The sequence below is a fragment of the Prionailurus bengalensis genome, chromosome D1 (assembly GCF_016509475.1).
Source record: "Prionailurus bengalensis isolate Pbe53 chromosome D1, Fcat_Pben_1.1_paternal_pri, whole genome shotgun sequence".
Classification (NCBI taxonomy): Eukaryota; Metazoa; Chordata; class Mammalia; order Carnivora; family Felidae; genus Prionailurus; species Prionailurus bengalensis.
Window position 1 is genome coordinate 30846925 of NC_057346.1, and position 22780 is coordinate 30869704.

The 22780-nt window shown below is 45.7% G+C and overlaps 1 protein-coding gene across 1 annotated transcript; it reads left to right on the plus strand.

Moving 5' to 3' along the window:
- VPS26B (VPS26, retromer complex component B) lies at window positions 1–22575 on the plus strand. The gene is made up of 6 exons (XM_043579863.1): window positions 1–700; window positions 9410–9566; window positions 14874–15038; window positions 17858–18033; window positions 19663–19805; window positions 20220–22575. Exons 1-6 carry the CDS (start codon window positions 478–480, stop codon window positions 20364–20366), a joined length of 1011 nt encoding a protein of 336 aa, XP_043435798.1. The 5' UTR covers window positions 1–477; the 3' UTR covers window positions 20367–22575.
- The last annotated feature ends 205 nt before the right edge of the window (window positions 22576–22780 follow it).

Genomic DNA, 22780 nt, shown 5'->3' on the forward strand with positions numbered 1-22780 from the left:
GGTGGTGAAAGCTACAGGGGCGGAGGCGAGCGCATGCGCGCGGTGTCTTCAGCGCGTCCGGGCTGGAGACTGCGCCCCCCTCTGCACCTCCGCCCCAAGCTGCCGAAGCACCTCCGTGCGTTGCACCTCCAGAGGCCAGGGCTGGCTCTCTGTGCTGCTCAGCGCCGCACCCCACCCGGTGGGCGTCTGTGGCCACGCACGCCAGGGATCTGCACTGCCCCCCTCCAATTGCATTGACCGCCCTCGCCCCTCACTGCCGCTCGGGCTCACTGGACACTGGCGAGCAGCGGTGCACTGGTACCCGGGGCGCTGCAGCCGGCCCTCCCCCCTCCCCGTGGAGTCGGGAGTAGTGCAGTCGCCCGCCGTCTGGCAGCGGAGCTGGGTCCCGCGTCCAGCCCTCCGGCCTTTGCTTAGGGCCCCTGATCCGCAAAGAGGAGCGGTCTTACCGAGGCCGGCCCGGCCCAGCCCGGCGGTGAGATGAGCTTCTTCGGCTTCGGGCAGAGCGTGGAGGTGGAAATCTTGCTGAATGATGCGGAGAGTAGGAAGCGGGCCGAGCACAAGACGGAGGATGGGAAGAAGGAGAAATATTTCCTCTTCTACGATGGAGAGACGGTCTCCGGGAAGGTGAGCCTCGCACTCAAGAACCCCAACAAGCGGCTGGAGCACCAGGGCATCAAGATCGAGTTCATCGGGCAGATCGGTGAGTGGGCACCCGGGCCTTCCTCCCGGCCGCGTACGCCGGCCCAGAGCGCCAACTTGGAGGCGGGGGGAGCGGGGTGGTTCGGGGCCAAGCTCCGATGAGGCCTGTGGGAGTCTCTTGTCCACTGCAGTCTGAGGCCCGTCCGCCGGCGACAGCCCCTGCGTTGCCGGCTTCCCTGCCAAAAGTGACAGCGCACCGCGAGGGCGGTGGGGGTGGCTGAGGAAGACAGGGAGCCTCCCCGCCGAGAGCCTCATTGTTGTGGGTACCTTGCCCTGAGATACTCTAGTTGTCCCTTCAAACTGCCGCTCAGCTTTGCTTCCTGCCTCCAGGATTTCCGAGTGAGACGCTCTCCTGCCATAGCCTGCAGGTGGGTTTGTTAGGGGGAGACCTTGATCCAGTACTGCTTTTACCATTGTCTGGACATCCACAGCTGTCAGATCCAAGTTAAGTTGGTCCTCTGTGCCTCACTAAGTTCACTCCCATCCACCCACTTTTCCTTTTAGGTGTGGTGATGGAGAGGGCTCCCCACCCTTCTCCTGTCTCACCTTAGCTCTGATCCCCTCTGTTAGAGATAGAAAAAAAGTTATCTCAAAGCTAAGGAAGGGTGTTTTGAGAAAACAGCTCTGCAGTCTTCAGTCTTTCTGTCTACTTAGCTAGTGTTTCTAAGATTTTTTAGAATGCTAGTTTTCAGTTGACGAATTTTCTCCTTACAAAGAAATGATCCTTCTAAGTCCAAAATTAAATGATTGGGGCGCCTGGGTGGCTAAGTGACCAACATTGGCTCAGGTCATGATCTCACGGTTCACGAGTTTAAGCCCAGCATCAGACTCTGGTTGCTAACAGCTCAGAGCCTGGAGCCCACTTCAATTCTGTCTCCCTCTCTCTCTGCCCCTTCCCCACTCGTTCTCTGTTTCTCTCTCTCCTTCAAAAAAAAAAATCATAATTTCTCGATGCTCTAACAATCTTCAAACATGATTATTAATAATTAAAACTAGACTTTAAAAGGCGGTAACAATATAGAAGATTTGGAAGCTGCCAGTGAAGGTGGGGTTGTCTCTAATCCTAAGACTATATGAAGTCTTGTGTTTTTAAAAACTCTTAGGTACTTCTGAAATGCATGGTCTGTGTCATTAGGTCAGGAGTAGATTCACAGTAAATACTCCTGTGGGCTGAAAAAAGCTTTTGTCAAAGGATTCATACCCTATAACACACTCTGCATGTATAACCCTGTTCTTAAGGACTTCCTGAGAAAGCTCGTCAAATACTTTCTCTCACATCCTGAGAGTTCAACAAAGAATCTGTTCTCTCTGTTTTACAGAGGCAGGAAACACTGGCACAAGTAGGAGGAATCCTGGGAAAAAGAGTCTATGTGGATAGTGCTCTGGCTGAGGTATTTGCCTCTGGTATTTAAGAAAATGAAATCAGGTCAAATACTGGCTCTTTACATAGGAAACTTTTTTGTTATTTTAAATCCAGAATATGAGTGGCCTTTTATGTAGCTGAAGGGGGCTTGAGAGTGAATTTTATACCCTCTGTTTTCCTGCCTCTAGCTTGGATAGTGTTTCTCAACAGTAGTACTGTTGACATTTTGGGCCTGATAATTCTTTGTTGTCACATGACATTTAGCAGGATATTTACCCTGGCCTCAACCCACCAGATACCAGAAACACCCCTAAAAGGCACCCACAAAGATGTCTTGAGATATTGCCTTATATCCCGTGGAGAGTAAAAACACATCTAGTAAAGGACCACTGGGTATATGGGGTGAATCCAAAGCATTTTATGCTAAGCATATTGTATGAGATAGTTGAGAAGTCCTTGCCTACTGAGCATCTGTATTTTCAAGTAGTTTTAAAGCTACTGCATGGATTCTTTGGCTCTGTAATACAAGTGTAAACAGGCACACTCTGTGTCTTATACCATCACTACAGGTGATGATACCTCATCAATACGTGAAAGGTGATCAGAATGTCCCCCACCCAGCAGTGTGACATGAGCTGTTCTTGGGGAACGGGGACAAGGCCTCCCTCTAGTTCAAGTGAAAGCAAGTTGCAGAAGCTGCTTGCTGGGCCTGCCCTGCCTGGTGTCTTGTCTAACTCCTTGAATCCCAGGACAGCAGCCCTGCCAGGTTTTCTACCAACCTTTTATCTTTCCTTGATAACTCTTCCCAAGCCTCTGAGCACTGTGGGCAGTGTTAACCCTGTGACTTTGTGTCCCTCTCTGGGCCTCAGCTTTTTCACCTGTAAGGCAGCAATAACAGCTTGTGAGAATAATGTTGAGCTGTCAAGGGATTCTTCTTTATGAAGAGTATGATCTATTTTTGTTGACAGTCTACTGACCTCAGAGCACCAGAGCGAGGCTAGTGAGTAACTTTGCTGAGGTTGTGGTCCCGTGGTTTTCTCCTTCATTGCATCTTTGACTATGAATGAACTGGGTGGAGTTTTGGTGGAGTTCTGGTCTGGCTCTATGAGTGACATACAGTATAGATTTTACTGTACTGGAGTAAGAAAGTTGATATCATTGTGCTCTGTTCACCTTCCTTGTTGATTTTCCATTTTAATTCAAAAGCATTCTTGTAAACCATAGTCTCTTGGGTTTGTTTCTTTCTTTTTTCCTTCTCTCCTTCCTTTCTTACAGGGAACAGTTCCACAGCTTGAAAATCAAGTGCTTTACATAATCTTTTTATCTTTATGATTAATTTCTTTTTCCTCCTGATGAATATATATTTGTCCCACCTGTGTATTCATTTGAAGGACAGACTGGTACATGATTAAGGGTCAAGCAGACAAGGTGACTTAAATTAGATAGGGCTCAGTTTATAATAGCACAGTCTTTGCTAGGGTCTTGTGAAGACCAGAGATAATATACGTGATGTGCAGGTCTTGGCACACATCATAGGTACGCAGTAAAAGGGAGTTAAGATGATCATTGTCATTTTCTCTTGACTGATCAAGAAGTTTCCAGGCACTAGACCTTTAACACATGTTACCTTGCAGTCACCCTGATTTCTGTGCAGACCATCCATAAGAAATGTTTGGACCAGGTTTGCCTCCCCTTTGGTCTGCTTGTTTGTCTCCCCACCATTGCCTTCCACTGTTTTCTGAAAGGTGTGTTAGTGCAAGTAAAAACCTATGAGAGGGACTCTACACAGAGTCTTTGCTGAGACAGCTATTTGGCCTTCTGTTGCATTGGACCTCTTTGGACCCCATTCCTCATAGTTGCCCAGACCCTACTTAGAAAAGCTGCTATCTCAGTCTTGATTTTGGAGGTCCTACCTCCAAAAGGAAGAGGGTAACTTTTGTTTCTTGTCCCTTCTCTATAACTTGCTCTCGCAGTCTCACCCGCACTCTTATATTCTGATGATTCCCAACCTCTTTCTTTGTCCTGACCTGAACTCTACTGAGTTCCATGCCTGTGTTTCCAACTGCCTGCTAGGCACCTCCACCTGGATACCCCATAGGTCCCTCTGAAACACATCCAAAACAAAACCCCTTTCTCTCTGTGCTCCAGCCTCAGCCCTGCTTCTTGTCCTGTTTGCTCCACTGTGGCCTATGTCACCTGTGTCCATTCAGCCTCAAAAATCTGGAAGCCATCTTAGACTAACTCCTCCTACATGCCCAGCTGGCTCCCCAACAACTCTCTGATATGTCCCTGTTCTGTGGTTCCTCTCCATGCCAATGCTACTGCCTTTTGTAACTCTTTTGACAGCCCCCTCCTAACTGGCCTTCCTGCCTTTCCCTCCCTCATCTTTCAGTTCATTCTTGTCTTTCAGTTCAGTAAGAATGAACTTTATAAAAGGCAGTTCTGACATTGTCAGTCCCCTCCTTAAAATTCTGCTCATCAACTTTCTATTGGTTGAAGGGCAAAAGTGTACCCAGCTCCTTCCTGAGTGGCCCTGCCTTTCTGTCCAGCCTCATCTCTCCCTTACCTTTCATCCTCACCCTTGTAACTTCCTTAAAATATGTTTCTTTTAGAATCTTGGCATCTTCCCTTTGTGAAAATCTTTCTCCAAGGTATGACCTTCTTTCCAGGCTCATACTCATTCTGAAAGCCCCCAGCAAACATGATATCCAGATGACTTAAGCCTTTCTTCCACTGTTCTTCTACAGGCCTTCCTCACTGAAAACCAGTGTGGTAGCTAATCTCTAGTCTCAGTGGCTAGCACAAAGTAGGTGCTCAATAAATAATTGCTAATGGTACATGGTCAGATCTAGGAATCAAAGGCTGTGTTCCAGATTTTTTCTTCCAACTCCTCCTAGATAAACCAGAGTTACTTGAATGAACGAAAGGGAGAGTGCAGATTTGCTTTACTGCTTACTGTTAGGAGACAGGGTTTCCTGCTGGTGCTGGTGGCTGAGGCATTGGTGAGCTAGGTGTGGCCCTTACTCCAGGCCACTGAGAACTAAGATGACTTACCCACTGACAGTCACCCATGCACAGCATCTTCACTGAGGGAACTAGGTACAGAAACATTAAAGCGGGTGTCAGTTTGCTTGCTTTTGCATGTTTCTTTGATCAAATTTTCTTATTCCAAGTTGAGGCAGGTTTCTCCCTGAGTATAAGAAAATATGAGTTGTGATCCACTCAGTCCTACACCAACTGCTTGGATGTTGGACTTTGAATGGTGCCCCCTGAGAGTATAAGAAGGTCTTATTTATTCACCTGTGTTGTATATGTTTTCTGTTACTTTCAGTAAGTTTTTGAGACATACTGGGTTTCTTTCTGCACCTAGTATACTTTTTCCAATGGCTTGGTCTGTTGTAACAAAACCAACAAATGTGTGGTGAGGGCATCTCCCGTGTCACTGTGACAGCTAATGGCCTACATTTTTTTTTTTAATATTATGAAATATTTATTTATTTATTTATTTATTTATTTATTTATTTATTTATTTTAATGTGAAATTTATTGTCAAATTGGTTTCCATACAACACCCAGTGCTCCTCCCAACAGGTGCCCTACATTTTTAGAAGAATGCAGTGTGGTATATAAGGAGCATAGAGGGAAGTTTTTTAATTGTTAAGAGAGACCATTTTTCCACTGCACTCATTTGGGGGGACTCTAACGCAGGACATAAGGCAGAGCTGGACCACCTTGGAGACTAATGGGGTTAAATAAACCAAAGGTAATTAGAAGGTCAAAATTACAAGGGAGAACAGACATGATTACTCCTGTCTTCCAAAGCCAAATAAACAATATTTGGATTTTTAAAAAAGTTTTTAAAATTAATGCCTCTAGATGGATCTGAACCCATCAGTACTAGTCAAGTGTATACTTCTAAAAACTCCAGAGGCTTTCTGTATTTTAATTCATTAACCCATGAAAAGCTAACTAAAAGGCAATTGAGATTAAATGGATTGATTCTAGCCTAGTAGTGAGTTGTTGCAGGGCTTAGAGAGCCCTGGAGAGCTGTATCTTGCTGGGGATGGGGAGCCCAGGGCTGTTACCGCTCCAGTGTCTGGGAGATCTGGGTGGATGTGGCCAGCGTGAATCTTGACTGGATTGCCAGTCAGCAAACAATGGCTGGGAAAATCAGGATGAAGACAAGGCTCTTTGGAAGTCTTTTTGCCCTTGCTGACTTAACTTTCTTCTAAGACCTGCGTGAAGCTTGGACCAGACGTGGTTCCAGCCCTGTAGCAGGTCTCAGGTCATCTCTAATGGTGACCCTGTGATGCAAAGCTGGCTCAATTTCCTTCCAAAGTGGCAAATTCACTCCTTATCCGTTGGTGGCAAGTTTCATCATGAAAACATCCCAACTACAAAAGTTACTTCCTCCTATTGGACTGAGAAAGACAATCAAGACAGGGAAGTTACCACAACAAAAAAACATGGCCAGTTCCTACTTCTAGCTTGAGATGGCTTGTTGCTGAGGGCTTTGGAGTTTGGAGAGAACTAGAGATGAATTGTCACTGCATCTTTGAAATAGATACAGGCCATTTATAGTCTCTTGACAGCTTAAACCTCTTGCTAAAACAGCATTGGGATTTCTGTTCTAATTTATGTGAGAGAAAACCAGACTTTCTGGCAAATAGTGAAGTATGGCTGCTATTTCTGCCCCTTTGCACCACAATGTTTGCAAATGGCTTATAAATTATAAATTAAAAAGCCCAGTCCAGCCCCACTCAGACTACACACTGGCCACTGTTCCATGACAATTAATGTAGGAGCTAGTATTAACATGTGTCCAGGGAGAAAAGCACTAAGGAGAATGTGACACTATGCAGGGAAGGACCTCTCTTACCAAAGGTGGCCACAGCCAGGTGCCCTTGCTGGGTCAGGCAGAATGTTGCTAGGATCCCCAGATGCTGGCAGTCTGCATGTTCTCTGAACGCTCTCAGGTCCTTCTCTGTTCTGTTTCTCATGTTGCCTTTGGGCTCTGTGATCACAGTTGTATATTTTTCCATCCTTCTCTTTCCATCCTTTTCTTGACTCTGGGATTTCTCATTTAAAGATCATGGATACTAGGGCTCTGCCTTGCCCTAACCCTGAAACTATGGGCAGAGTCCAGTGCTTGGGAGCTAAGACACCAGGTCCCCCAGTTAAGGGGTCAGTTCCCACATAGGCTCCAGGACCATCAACAAGGACTTGTATAGCAGCAGATCCAGGAGAGTAAGTGAAGGTGCCCTTGTCACCGAGGCTCTTCCCACCTACTCACTGCACTTCCTTGCATTTATTGGCGGGGGGAGGGGGGGGTGGGCACAGTTCTTGGATTTTAAAACTAGCAATGGATTGCTCACCTTTCCCTGTCCTTTCCCTTATTGTTTGTAAGTGTCATCTCCCATTTAGTGACTTTGTGGAGTATTACTCACCACCCAGAATGCTACTTGCTACTGATTCCATTTAGTGTTTGGAAGAGAGAATGGATTGTTTGTAATATAAAGTGGATCAAAGTGTAACTACATAGGAAATCAGCAGCAAGCTGTAATCACAGAATACAATGTAAATTAATGCAGAAGTGGCACTAGTTTGGGATTAACCATGCTGCTGCCACCTTCCTGAGTTGCATAAATCTTAACGACAGAGCCCACTTTGCTTTAGAATGCTTCCTTGTCTGGGGGGGGTGGGGGGGGGGGAAGGCTTCTCATGGAATAGGTTTGTCAGAACCAGCTCCTCAGGCAGCAAGGGGTTGATTTTGCACTCAGACTGAAAGCACTGCTTGAAACCATTTTCTCTTTCTGGGCATGGTTCTCCCCTGGGGCAGGGCTGGACACTGCATTTCTTGGGCCCAAAGTTTCAGTCCTGATCAGGGCTTACATCTTGTGCTGTCTGAGGCTGACCTGAGCAAATGCATCTCTGCCCCACTGCCCTGATGCTCTGGTTATCCCTGAGAGAGATTACCTGCTGTGCTCTGGAGATATGGGAGCTGGTTTGGTAGGCGGTTGTCCCAGACACTCCTCTCCATGGACCTGTTTCTTTATCCCCAAGCAGCCAGTAGCAGAAGGAGTGAGTGTACTCCACCTGCTCCATGTTCCCAGTTGGTTTACCCTATCACAGTTTGCAGCCTCACATAGGACCAGAGCCCAGAAATGCTTGAGATGTGGTACCTTGACTGTAATGTGGCCATATATACTCATAGTCAGTATTAAGTGTCCCCTCTGCACAGCCAGGTACTGAGGAGGTGCCACGAACCGGGGAATATAGGCCTTATCTCTAAAGACCATGCATATAGAGTATCCTCAAATAGCAAAGTACAAATAGGTACAAAATAATATAGGATAAATTGATAACATGAACTTATAATTAAGACTCAAATGCCAGAACTATTTCTAGAGGAGGAAGAATTTAGAGCAGTGCTGCTTCTCAAAGTGTGGTCCCTGGACCAGCAGTACTAGCATCCCCTGAGGGCTTGTTAGAAATGCATATTCTTGGGCCTCACCCCAGACACTAGAAGTGAGGCTGAGCAATCTGGTTTTAACAAACTCTCCAAGTGATTTTGGCACTCCCTGAAGTAGAGGAACCCCTGATTTAGATGGAGGAAATAACATTAAAACTTCTGCGTCAAATTGGCCACATGGATTCCCTTGAGGGATAGTAGCAGCCAGCAGCTAATATGTTTTGAGTATTTACTATCTATTGGGTACTATTCTGAGTCCTTTACCTGCATTACTTCCTCTAATTCTTATAGAACCTTACGAAGTGGGTTATGTTATTACTCCCATTGTACCAGGTCATAAAAACAGATTCATTCTAGCAGGAGATCTCTAATCTCAGCTTTGCAGCCAACTCTGAGATTCTAAGCCAATCATTTAACCATGCTATGTCTCAGTTTCCTTCTCTGTTAAATGGGTGACAAGGCCTGTCCTAGATACTTCAGAAGATTATTATAAGGAAGATAGGATTAAATAACTATGAATATGCTTTCAAAAGTTAGAAACAGTTTTAGAAATGTTTTTAAAACAGTGTGGTGTTTTTGTTACCGGTTCCCCTGATATATGTGCTAGAGCAGAGTTATATTGGGTTTTTACTGTGCCACAGAATTTCTCTATATAAAACCGAGTGTTTGGAAAGTGGGGAGGGAAGGAGACCAGTATATGGAGAATGCAGTGCAAGAGCGGGATTAGGAAAAGAAAAGGAGTCAAAAACAAGGCTGGGGGAAGTTTGTTTTGGAGAGAGGTCTCTCAGAAGCGGGGGTCCTGCAGCCTGGGATCCCCCTTGTTAAGCCCTGTGTAGCTTGGGGTCCGGTTGTAGAGGCTGACGCTCTCTCTCCAGAGCTCTACTATGACCGTGGGAACCACCATGAGTTTGTGTCCCTGGTGAAGGATTTGGCCCGGCCCGGAGAAATTAGCCAATCACAGGCCTTCGACTTTGAATTCACCCACGTGGAGAAGCCCTATGAGTCATACACAGGCCAGAATGTGAAGCTCCGGTAAGTTGTTAAGTTGTGTCTGCTGTTTCCCCACCTTGTCCCTGCTGTTTTCCCACCTCACCCCTGAAGCTGTCTACATTTGAGTCTTTTTATATAGGTATTGAGAAGGAAGAGAACTGAGAGCAGTGGCATGCTGGTAAATGTTTAACAATGGACTCTCTGGGAGGAGAAGCCCTAGTTTATAGCATTTGTCAGTTTCTGTCATGTAAATATTCCTACCGTGGCCAATTTCAAGCTCCCAACCTGAGGTGCCTGATTACAGAGTTGGGGAGAGATGTACGGTAATCACCTTTACATAGCATTACTGTCAGACACTAGATTTTAATTCTCCTAAAAGCAGACAAAATCGGTAAACTGTAGCAAGATTATTAAGAAGCAATGAGTTTTGAGTATGTATTACCTTTGTTTTTAATAGAATCCATTTAAGTTTAGGTAATTTAGGTTTTTTTAATTTATGTTTATTTGAGAGAGAGAGAAAGAGAGAGAGGGAGAGGGAGAGAGAGGGAGGGAGGGAGGGAGGGAGGGAAGGGCAAAGAGAGAGGGAGACACAGAATCCGAAGCAGGCTCCAGGCTCTGAGCTGTCAGCACAGAGCCCAATATGGGGCTCAAACTCACAGACCACAAGATCATGACCTGAGCCGAGTCAGACGCCCAATCGACTGAGCCACCCAGGCACCCCAAGTTTAGATAATGTTTAAAAATTGCTATATTTAACAACCAGTTTATAAAATTCCTGAAAACTGAATAGTCAGCTTTCATACACTGGGATGAGCTGTATCCCAGCACACCATGGGCTGCACATCAGGACCTGCGAATCCTTGGTCCAGCTCTGCCACACAGCAGCAGTGGGATCCTGAGCTCTTGCTTGAAAAGTAGGTAATAGATTTGGATTCTAGTTCTAGGTCTGTCCTCCACCTTTTGGGGTGACAGGAGAATAAAACATAACACAGATTTTCAAAAAAATTAATAAACACAATTTAAGTACATGGGACTGTTTTTATTCTTCTGGTTTCTGAGGATAGGGACTGATTCCAGGGGCCTCTTGGGTTAAAAAAAAAAAAAATCCAGGGGGCGCCTGGGTGGCTCAGTTGGTTAAGCGTCTAACTTCAGCTCAGGTCACCATCTCATGGTCCGTGGGTTTGAGCCCCACATTGGGGCTCTGTGCTGACAGCTCAGAGCTTGGAGCCTGTTTCAGATTCTGTGTTTCCCTTTCTCTCTACCCCTCTCCTGCTCACCCTCTGTCTCTCTCTCTCTCTCTCTCAAAAATAAACATTAAAAAAAATTTAAAAAAAATTAAAAAATCCAGAGCAGCTCTAGACTCTTGGATGTAACTTGAGATTATGTGAAGTTACTGGGATAAAGCCAACTTCCTCCATCACTCTGGACACCTGGCTCCAGGTTTGATGCCACCTTAAGATCAGCTCATCTTTATCACCTCAAGGCCTGGTTTTCGGATGGTGTGGACTACAGCAAGACCTTTCCTCTCCTTCTGTCTCCCTGGTCTCCCCTCTTCCGTCAGAAGAGTGATTGTAGGCTCTTCTTTTTCAATCTTTGCAGAGAGGTCTAAACACTGACGTTACCCAAACTAAAGACAGTGTTTCCTAATTGCATTCAGAAAAGGCTACAACAGTAGCCTGTCTAGTTGTCACCTAAACTTGCCTGTGGGACTTACTGTTATTTAATTTAGTATTTTCAGTGGATTGCTCTTAAATGTTTTTAAGTCAGAAATAAAGATGTTGGAAAGAGTGGTGATACTTCAGAATATGAAAAATAGGATTACCATATGATCCAGGAATTCCATTCATGGGTACACACCCAAAAGAAGTGAAAGCAAGGGCTCAAACATCAGTGTACACCCACACTCATAGCAGATTGTTCACAATAGCCAGGTGGACCAACGTAAGTTCCATTAGCAGATAAATGGATACACATACAGTGGAATATTATTCAGCTCTAAAAAAGGAAGAAAATCCTGTCATATGCTGCAACATGGATGAACCTTGAAAACCTTATGCTAAGTGAAATCAGCCAGCATAAAAAGACAAATACTGTATGATTTCACAACAATGTGAATGTGCTTAATGCCACTGAAGTATGATTAAAATGTTAAATTTTGTTGTATATATTGTAGGGGAGGAAAAGAGTTTTTTCCCTTTTTCGATCTTAGGTCGACTGGCTGAGGTTCTGCAAATCAGACTGACAGAAGACAGGCTAGCAAGAGAGAAGCAGACCAGTTGATTCACATGTGCATTGTGCATACACACAGTGATTGGTCATGCAACGGGGTGGTTAGAACTTGGAGCTTACATGAGCATCTTAACAGAATAATAATTTCACAGAGAAATGACGAAACAAAGGAAAGGGACTTTGAGCTTTTAGGGGCAACAAATTCTGGGAAGGTAAATATATGGGGGAAACAAATGGAAAGTAAGAGTTTGTTTAGTAAGATTTGTTATGTAGATTTCTCTAGTGCAGTTTCTGGGCTGATAACAGTTGTCTCTGATGATTAAGAATGTTCTGCTCTTCCTGCTAGAGAGTGGGGAGGGCAGAGAGTTTTTCTTGTGTCTGCTTCTTATTGCTGTATATAATCCCGTACCAGAGTGGCATATTTTGGAGTGGCATACTCTAAATCCCTTCTGTATTTTACCACACACATGCACACACAAAATGAATAAAAGAGAAAAAAGTGTTGCTGTCCAATTAGATGAAGACTTCAGGATTCGTGTTGAGAAAGAGAGGAGGTCAAGAAGAGAACATTAGTTAAGGGAAGTTTATAAATTTCAGTTCCAGATTAAGGGCTTTTATCTTATCAGGCAGAGGGAAAACATGAAAAGATCATTCTGGACTCCTCTTTCTTTATATTTGGTTGAGGGAGTGGTTCTTTTGGACAATTAGTTTAAAGTCAACCCACACTATTTGATGAATGGTGCAGAGACAAAATTGTTAGAAGGCTAGTATGAGGTTCTTCCTAAGCATCTTACCTTAGTAGACACAATGGGACCAGGCAGAAAATGAGGAATTTAATAGATATCAATAGAATTGACCAGTGAGTGGAGATGCAAACATATGGCTATCAGGAAGAAGAGATGACTTATATTTTAAATGATTCATCCAATTTTAAAGCCTGGAGCACTGGCAGAATGTGTGAAAGTTCACTAGACAGTTGGAAATGCAAGCCTGGCACTCAGGACAGAGAAATGCACTGTTGGGAGTCCTCTGCTCAGGGGTAAAAGCTGGTACATTTTTCAAGAAGGAGAGCTGAGGGAGAAGAGCCCAGGCAGGATCTATTGGGGCATTTGGTGGGGGGATAAGAGGGTGGGGTGGGGAGAGAAGCAGGGTAAAGCCCTCTTGTGGAACTATAGGAAGAGCATTTCAAGGAAGAGGAGGAAGTATTATACACTCCAGTGTAGAAACAAGCTAAAAGAAAAGACCGCTGGATTTAGAAACTAGGGGACCATGTGTTACCTTCAGGAGGACAGTTTCTGGTGGTGGAGACAGAAGCCAGGGGTGAGTAGTAGTGACTGGAAAGAAGCTGCAGTAGTTAGAACAGGACCCCTCAGTGACAGCTGTTCCAGAAGAATGGGCAAGAGTGTAAGACCTGGAATGTTGGGGAATTGATGAGTTTGGGACTTTGTATAAACTCAAAGAAGGAGGACTTTATTAGAGAGAGATTCAATATGTTGAGAAAATTGGAAAACTTGAAGAGTCAAAATACCAGACAGTGGTTCTCCACCAAGGCTCCTGTATTAGAATCACCTGGGTGGTTTTAAAAAATGTTGATGCCTATGTCCCTCTGTGGAGCAGTTACATGTCAGCTCTGCCTGGGCATCAGGATTTTGGAAGCTGCTCCCCCCCCCCCCCAGGGTGATTATAATGTGCACCCAGAGTGAAAGTCATTCTGCCTGATGGAGGAGGAGAAAGGTCTTGAGAGACTGAGGTGCCGTTGGAAGGAGGAAAGGATGGGCAAAGATACAGATGCACATTTAAGCCCTAAGTTAGACACAGCACAAAGCAGAGAAGGGAGAGAATTAGAAATCTTGACTTGGAAGGCCTTCCTCTTCTCAGTAGAGTAAAAGCTGTGAATCCCACAGAGAAGGGGAGAGGAGGCTTGAAAGCCTGAACAATTAGAAAAGGGTTAGGGACAAATAAGTCTTGGGGAATGTGGCAGAAGTTACTGAGATGAATAAAAGGGTTGCCAAGCATCAGTCAGGGCCACACAGAGGAGAGTAGCCTAAATGTGCAGTCTATCTGGTTAGCAGTTTTCTCCAGGAACAGTTGACAGGTGATGCAGATTACCTAAGTTTATTTTAGAAGAAGATATTAAAAGGGTGTTCATTCACTGGGTATTAGCACAAAGTAAGTCCAGGGGACACGGATGCTGGGGATCAGCTGCACTAGGGTGGCTGACTGGAGAGGTCAGGCTTGGCTTACTAAGCCCTTCAGGGGCCATGTCTCTGTTCTTCCCTACTTGTCTCCTACTGCAGCAACACCTCCCCAGGGATCCACAGTTCAGCCAGAGACTATCTTTGTTCAGGACCTCTCCCACCTCTGCTGCTTTACTTGTAAGGTCTGCTCTGCCTGAGTGCCCTTTTCTCTCTCTCTAGCACTTGATTCCTCTATCTGATTTAGCACTTGCTCTGTGTTCTAATTTTTCTGTTTGTTGACCCACCCTCCCCAGTGGACCGTGAGCTTCCCATGAGACTGTATCTTATTCATCCTGTGCCAAACAATAAACATTTCCTGAATGAAGAGCTGACTTACTTTCTCCATTCCCTATTTCTCCCATTTAACTCGAGGGACTTGAAAAATGCTTATTGATTGAATATTGTTAAGTAAACAGGCATGCAAATAGAAGAGTGTAAGACAAATCCCTGTGCCTGAAGAGCCAGGAGTTAGTTGAAGAAGTAAAACCCGTACACAAATATACATGGTAGGCAGTGGTAAGGAGCATGAAAGGCATAGGATAACTTGCTATAGGCATATAAAACAGAAACCATTTTTATTTAGGGCAGTGTTCTCAGCTCAGAGGATGGGCTTGAAAAGGGATTTGAGGGAAGGTCTTTGAACTCCCTGGAGCTATAATTACAAAATTTCATGTTATAAGTGCATATGTTCATTTTTGTTTGTTTTGTTTGTTTGTTTGTTTGTTTTTCCGGGAGAAGGGTCCACTGAGGTAAATTCTCAAAGGAATACAAAGCCCCAAAGGTGAACCACCGTAAGGGCTTTTCTCCAGTGGCCCTGTTTGGTGAGTAAATCAAGGCAGCATCTAGAAACCAGAAGTGTTCACAATACGTCTATCTCCTATAGGTATTTCCTTCGAGCCACCATCAGCCGCCGTCTCAATGATGTTGTCAAAGAGATGGACATTGTAGTTCATACACTCAGCACATATCCAGAGCTGAACTCTTCCATCAAGATGGAGGTTGGGATTGAGGACTGCCTGCACATTGAGTTTGAGTATAATAAGTCCAAGTAAGTGTCTGGGGCCTCATGGTTGTGAACTATTGAGGGAGGTTAATAAGATAGTACTTAATGAGAACGCAAGCTGGTGGAGTCCTGGCCTTGGCTGGCTTGAAGTGATGTGTTCACTGACATGGTACCATGAATATATGGGCCAGGCTGGTGAAAGGTAGATAGAGTAGGAAATCAAACTTCATTCTACTTAAACTAAACTGTTTGCAGTTAAAAAGGTACATTTAAGTCAAATACCCCGCATTGTCTTTCAGAGTGAAGCTAGACAAACTTTGAGGTTGTTTTGGTACAGCTCTTGCCTTCTACTGATGACCACGAAGCATCTCAGAATACCATTCCTGTTATCATTTGTGTCTGATCTACAATATGTCTTTACAGATCAATGTGAAGAAACCAAACACTGGCCACAGTTTGTTGCTTCCTCCTGAGCTTAAATGAATTGTAGCAAAGAACACCTCTTTATAAATGTCTTTAAATTTTAGCTGGCAAGTTGGGAAGCCATGTCTATTTTAAACTGTGTTTGCTGTCTGAACGTGAAACTATTTAAGTGCTTGTAAATCACAAAACTTACTGACACTTCAAAAATGTACCACAGACATCTTTCTTTTCAGTATATACATTCCTGAAAACATTTGAAAATCAAACATGCAAAGTAAAAGTGTATTCTATTCACAGAGAGCTAAAAAAAGAAATTAGAGTCTCTAACTAGGGTTCTCACTAGGGAGACCCTCACATCAGACCCACTGTTTTCAAGAGCAACAGGGTTGTCGGGGGGAGGCAGGGAGGTGTTGTTGAGCCAATTGGCTCTCCTATGAAGGGAGAGGAACAGGGCTTTTTAAAAAACTAGCAACATACATGGTTCCTAGAACAGGGGTGAGGGAAAGGCATATTTTTTTCCCCTGCCCTCTGGCCTGGAACCACTTGTGACCCAGAATGGGCCCTGCTTGGCTGGTCCCACCTATGGAATGGGGTGAGGCGAGCTGGGAGGGGGTGTTGATCTGCCCCAGGCAAGGACACGTAAGGAAACAGCCTTCTTCCACTTTCTCCTCACAGTCTCAGGGCTCTTTGGGCCTTCTGGAAAGGAGCCACCAAAAGTGCATGCCCACCAGTGCTCCAGCCACCTGGTAAAAGGGGTCGTTGGCAGGCAGTGCTACCTTGTGGAGCTCAAAATAGCTGTCAGTCAGCAATATGTTCAGGACCAATCATGGTATGTGAAAGGCACTTCAGGGAGTCTATTTCATAACATCAAGAACTGGGTGTTCAGACCTGTCCTGCCCTCTCAGCAGGCTGTGCTGTGCAAAAGCAGTCTAATGGAGAGCCTAATCCCATTCTGCCATTAAGGATTGCCCTTGGGGTAAGATTAGCAGGTAACACTTTTATGCCTCAGGTTTCTCACCTGAAAACTGGAGTCCTGGATCAGGATAATAGGTTTCAAACACATACAGAAAGGATGAAGTGAAAGAAGAGCCAGGAACCAGGGTTCTATACCCTCCAAAGGAGTGATACTTTTATGTTTTTCACATTTTAGTGCTTCCATGTAGGATTTCATTGAGAATAAAGGAATTTCCAGGGGCACCTGGGTAGCTCGGTTGAGAGTCCAGCTTCAGTTCAGGATCTCAAGATTCATGGGTTTGAGCCCATGTTGGGCTCTGTGCTGACAGCTCAGAGCCTGGAGCTTGCTTCGGATTCTGTGTCTCCCTCTTTCTTTTCCCCTCCCCCTCTCGTGTTCTATCTCTCTCTCTCTCTCTCAAAAATAAACATTAGAAAAGATTTAGAAGAAAAATGTTTAGTTTTTCAAAATTTGAAAACCCCTAGAATCTATGATCTCTCAGCATTCCTTCTAAAATGCTGGGAGTGGCCTACATGCTGCTTTTGTAAGTGTTCTTAGGTTATCTACTGAGAGTGTCTGCAGTCTTCCCAGTTAGACTGTAAGCAGAAAGGCAGAATGAAATAGAGGGGAGAAGACAAGCCTAGAAATTAGGCACCTGGGCTTACACCCTGTGTCTGTCCCCTACTCAAATCTGGTGCAGGTTTGAACCAGGGGTTCAAGATAGGGGTTCTATCTTCTTTGAACTTTCTTTTCTTCACCTGTAATATAAGGAGGTTGAATTCTGAAGTCCCTGCCAATACTTACGTCCATGATTCTGAGCTTCAGGTTTGAAGATTTTCCCCTCTGCCTGCATGTGCACACACAGACCACTGGTACTACAGACTGACTCAAAAGCTTGAAAGGTCAGAAAGCATCGTGCAGCGTGGCCGAATTCACAACAGCTCACAGAGCACACACCATGTCAACAGGGCCCAGAGAGAAGGTGCCCATGGAGCAGTATGCATGCCCTGGCCTGTCACATCCACAGCAGACGAAGCTGCTTGCTGCAGGCCACCAAGGCCCACTTCCCAAAAGACGTCTTGTGGAGTTCAGAGACAGAGAGCAAGACCTGGTTCCTGTATTTGTGGGGCTGGACTCCCATACATCAGGACATCTGAGACAACACATACACAAATACACAAGGCATAAACAGAATTAAAGCACTGGGGAGATAGATCAGATGAGCATATAACATACAGGAAAGATGTCCTGTGCTTACATACGGAAGAATGGAAGGGATAGGGACTACTGTGATTCAAGTAAAGAGCATAGTGGGAAATCATTCTGCAGTGGCAGTTGTGGTGAAAATATGAGTGAGTGTGCACCATGACTCCCTATCTTTAGCCAGCCTGTATGGCGGCGCCCCTGTCCTGAAACCCAGAAGGCCTGGAAATGTGCACAGGTCAGCTGCTGTACACACAACTTGTTTTCTGTGCTTTCTCTTCCCCAGATACCACTTGAAAGATGTCATTGTAGGGAAGATCTACTTCCTGTTGGTGAGAATCAAAATCAAGCACATGGAGATAGATATCATCAAGCGGGAAACGACGGGCACAGGCCCCAATGTGTACCATGAAAACGACACGATAGCCAAGTATGAGATCATGGATGGGGCACCCGTGAGAGGTGAGCATCCTGGCCCCCAAGCCCACAGCCACCTCCCCTGTTCTCCCAGGCCCAGCATGGAATTATGGAGGGGCCTGGGGGGTTATACTGCTAAAGTAAGATTGCCTATTCACCTATAATTTCTCATCTCTAATTGTTTATTGTGGATCCCAATAAAGAGGAAAAGAAGGGCTGGGTATATGGAACTCCAAGCTCCTTCTCTACCTTCACCCAGAAGAGCTCCACCTTGGCCTCGTTTACACATTGAGCTTGTACTGGAGATTTCATCTTAAGAGTTACACGTCTTAAAAACAACAACAACAACAACAAAAGCTTGAAAAGTACTGGTTTAGCAGATAGTTTGCACATTTTACCTACTGACATTCTTTGCTACTAGGGAGCAAGATATTAATGCAGAATAATCATTTTTGTTCCTTAGTTCTAACTCTTGTGAAATGACTCATTCTCTGAATTCATTCACCAAGTGCACATACTCCATCCAGCACTACCAGGTGCCACAGACCACACCAGGAACGGGACAGAAACAGTGCGCCTCCGCCCCACCCACCCCAGAGCTGACACTACATCTGGAATGAATGGAGTTGCAAGCTTTGTTATTTGGGGAGTCTGTGATTATTTGGTAGTAGCAATCATTTATGTTCTTCTGGCCCTGCAGCCATTGATGATGAAGAATATATTTTTTCATTTAGAAGTGCTTGGTGATGCCAAGGTTTTATTCAGTTTATTCCTACATGTCTTCCATGTGGAAGGAGGGGACAATGACAGCCGATTCTTGGGCATCATCATTCTAGGTCCTTGCGGGGGGATAGGACTGAACTCTCCTGACTCTCTGCATGTTCCATTTTTTTCACCAGCTGTACAAGTAAACCCACTTGTCATTTCCCCTGAGAAATAAGACAAAACAGTAGATAATTAAAAGTGCATTTATATTTAGCTTAGGCTACATTATAAGTTTGGCCTTTCTCAGTAGAATTACTGTCCTAATTTCATTTCTCTTAAATTAGGAAAGGCACAGTGTTAGAGCTGGAAGGGACCTAAAAGATCATGTAGTGTGATTCCACAATTTTCCACATGAGAAAATTAGGGTCCAGAGAAAGCAATGGACTTACACAGAAGTCATACAACTGGTTAATGGAGAACTGGGACCAGAATGAGGATTTTCTCTTTTTCAGATCACTATACCACCCTGTTTATCCATCTTAGAGTGGGATGTGTTTTGCGGGGCATACACCATTTAAGTTGGAGGAAGGTGGCATTGAAATTGCTGACTGACATGCTGAGTTAGCTGGGGCTTGGCAACTGGCCTGTTAAAACACAACAACTAGACACATTACATATAATCGGAAGATGCTTAGCAGTAGTATCCTGTGCTGTTCATACTCACTGGTCTCTATGTTGGAACAGTGAGAGAAGATGCAACAGGACCTGGAATCGAATTGCAGAGTCACGTTTTTGCTTCAGAAGATCACTGAGCCACAGAGTGCAACTTCCCAAAGGCTAGAAGTATTCCCTTGAGTGTGCCATGACACGCTCAGGTGGCGCCTCCCTTGCTGTGGGCAGAGAGTGACTTGGTGTAAGGTAGGGTGGGTCACTTTGCCCTTTCCTCTGACTTCTGCCTGGCCCTTCCAGGAGAGTCCATCCCGATCCGGCTCTTCCTGGCGGGCTATGAGCTCACCCCCACCATGCGGGACATCAACAAGAAGTTTTCCGTGCGCTATTACCTCAACCTGGTGCTGATAGATGAGGAGGAACGACGCTACTTCAAACAGCAGGTGAGGCCCAGGTACCTCCCTGAGACCCCTGGCTGCCCTAAAGCCAGCACAGGAAGGGCATCATCCCTGTGAAGATCAGGTTCCATTTCTGACGGATTAAGTGGAGTGGTATAGGGGAGAGAGTTTATTAGTCTCTGTGCCACTTGTTGGTTCACTGAGAGGGAATCCCATGACAAGAATGAGGGTCCCTACTTGACACCTCAAATTCGCTTTCGCAGGCCCAAGGCCAGTGACCACTCTGCCCTTCCTGCCCACACCAGAAGGAGCCCTGGGTGGTGTGGACAGTGGCTATCTTTGGTGAGAGAGGAGCAGAGGAGGTTTTGCTAAGATTCCTGGGAGAAAGAGCCTCTGGGAACCCCGCCCTCATGCCTCCCTCTCAAGATATCATGTCACCTCCTTCTCCCAATTCTGCAGGAAGTGGTGTTGTGGCGGAAGGGTGACATTGTACGGAAGAGCATGTCCCATCAGGCAGCCATTGCCTCACAGCGCTTCGAAGGCACAACCTCCCTGGGTGAGGTGCGGACCCCCAGCCAGCTGTCTGACAACAACAGCAGGCAGTAGGCCCCCAGGGCCAAGAAGCTGCTGGGCTTCCACCCAGCACCCCTGTCTACCAAACACCAGCGGCTGGGGGAGGGGAGGACGGTGTGATGTTCAACTGACCCGTTACTTGCAACCTGAAAACAAATCATGTTTTGACTTAAATTCTTTTTTTCTGAAGAACCTAAGGGGCTTGGGTTGGGAGGCAGTCTCCTTGAGATTCTGCGGCTGATGTGAGAACAGGGAGAGGTAGCATTCTGGTAGCTGGTCTCTCTGGGGAAAAGAGCCTTTTGTTGAGGCCTTCCATGGGGGGCTGCCTCACATCTTGCAGGGGAGCAAAGAGCAGGCATCCTTGGATCCTGGGTCTCTGAGCTTCCTGATACAGGATCTGAGCATGTCCCTGGGATTCTGAACTGCCAGCGGGGCCAGGGGGTAGTCCTATCTTATTCTCCCCTCTGCTGTGTCTGAGGTAGTGGCCAAAGAAGCTGGTCCTTCCCCATCCTAAATGGCAGCAGGGAGACTCAAGATCAGGAAGCTACCTCTTTGGGAGTCTTGGATGTGGTGCTTTGACATTTCCACAAGCCACCTCCTTTCTGGCCTTTCTCTCAGTGCTGGGACCCAAGCACCTCCCTTCTCCATCTTCTACAGACTCTTGTCAGTAACGTCCTGGAACAGAAGCTTGTGGAAGGGCCTTTGGCTGTTGTCCCCTCACCTGTGAGAAATTCTGGGCACAGAGACACCTGGGGTTAGTGTCATGCATGGATGGCAGCAGTGTTGGATATAAGAGGCCAAGCCAGAAGTATGGTGACTATGTGTGGTTGCAGTCTGCCTGCACCCCATGACTGCACTCTCCAGCCCTGAGGGCTGAGTGGCTCTAGGATACTGCTGTGTGCCACAGCAAGCCCAAATAAGGGCATGTGTTTCCTTTAAGAGATCCCAGGAAGGCCTTGATCTCTTTGCTTCCCTAAAAATAGATCCTCATCACTCCTTGCTCTCCCTTCATTTAATTTGTGGGAAGTAGGGCTTGTAAGTTTTGTTCTTACTGTCACCCATGCCCCTTCATTCTCTGAGTTTCAGGAGGGAGAGGAGAGCCTCAGCAGAAGACTCTGCTACACAACTTCAGAATAATTCTGCTTGCCAAATTATGTCTTCACCTTCACCAGTTGGCTGACCAGACTTTAGGACCATTGATGTTTTTGTTTAAAAACATACAGAAACTCTTGTGGGTATTCTTGTTACATGAAAGGAAAGGGGACCTTCCCTCTGTTGCACTGTGCTCGGGCCTATTGGAGTAAAGGTGTTGACATCCTTTTCTGCCTCATCTGGAAATTACCTATTGGCCTTCCTTCCCTTCAGGCAGACCCTATTGGCCAATAAGTCCAATATCTGTGGGTCTGAGTTCTCTATAGTTTGTAAAGCAGGGGGCTTTGTTCCTTTGTCATCTTTTAGTGTGGAAAATGGGGACTCCTCTTTTCCTCAGAAATCAGTGTAGTCGTGGGCCTCTGACTGGGCAGGGCTCATGGGTCAGGACTGAGACTGGGGGGAGAAGACACTGGGATGACACTAGAGGTTGACTGGGGACAGCAGAACCACAGAAGGTAAGGTGGCTCCCCCACATGCTGGACCCCGAGTTCAGGTGCGACGGACAATCTCATGGGAAGAGAATCACCCGTCCAGCTGCCCCTGGATTATCAAGTTTGGAGTTTAAGGATATGGGGGAGGCAGATTGTGTGCTCCTTGTCTTTTCCAGATCATGAGATTAGGCTCTGGTGTGCCTCCCATAACAGCTGGTATTCTAACTAGAAAGTTCCTCTGCCTCCCAACTGATAACCCAAATTCATTTTCCAACTTTCCTAACATCTTAAACTTTTTTTTCTGGGAGAACTAGAAGATAGAATTTGCTTTTATTCTCTCAGGAGCTGTGCACAAGCCAGGTCTTCTGTTTTCTCTCACTCTGCCCCCATTCTCTACTTCTCTATGCGACATTGGAAGTGAGAGGAGGGACCGCCCCCTCCTTTAAAGGTCCCCATACCTGGGAGTGCATAGGTACTAAACCAAGCAGTGCAACTTGTAATTAAGCAGCTGCAGTGTTTACATGTTTCTTAATGTGTCGTCTTTTCAATGGCTGTATTTTAAAAAAAAAAAAAGAAAAAAAAAGAACACTTGTTTCAATTGTCTCTCTGATTAAAGGAAGCCCCTGTGGCTTGGAGGCATTGTGCCCATGGTCCACCAAGTTCTGTGGTTTCTTCTGTCTTATACTGTCTTATACTCACACAAAAGGGGAGACAGACACCCACCTTGATCCAACATGACACCTGCCCTCTCTGTGGCTGTGGCCCCTGGCGAACACTGATGTTTTATTCACACCCATTTTAGATAAGCATATGCTGAGAAAGGAATCCCAGCTGTATTCTCACCTGGCAACCTGTGCTGATGTT

Excerpts from the sequence above, each read along its gene's own strand:
- VPS26B (XM_043579863.1), top strand. The coding sequence starts at position 478 with ATGAGCTTCTTCGGCTTCGGGCAGAGCGTGGAGGTGGAAATCTTGCTG. Across the intron at positions 701-9,409 it reads CGAGTTCATCGGGCAGATCG|AGCTCTACTATGACCGTGGG; the intron begins GTGAGTGGGCAC and ends CTCTCTCTCCAG. Across the intron at positions 18,034-19,662 it reads GGATGGGGCACCCGTGAGAG|GAGAGTCCATCCCGATCCGG; the intron begins GTGAGCATCCTG and ends TGGCCCTTCCAG.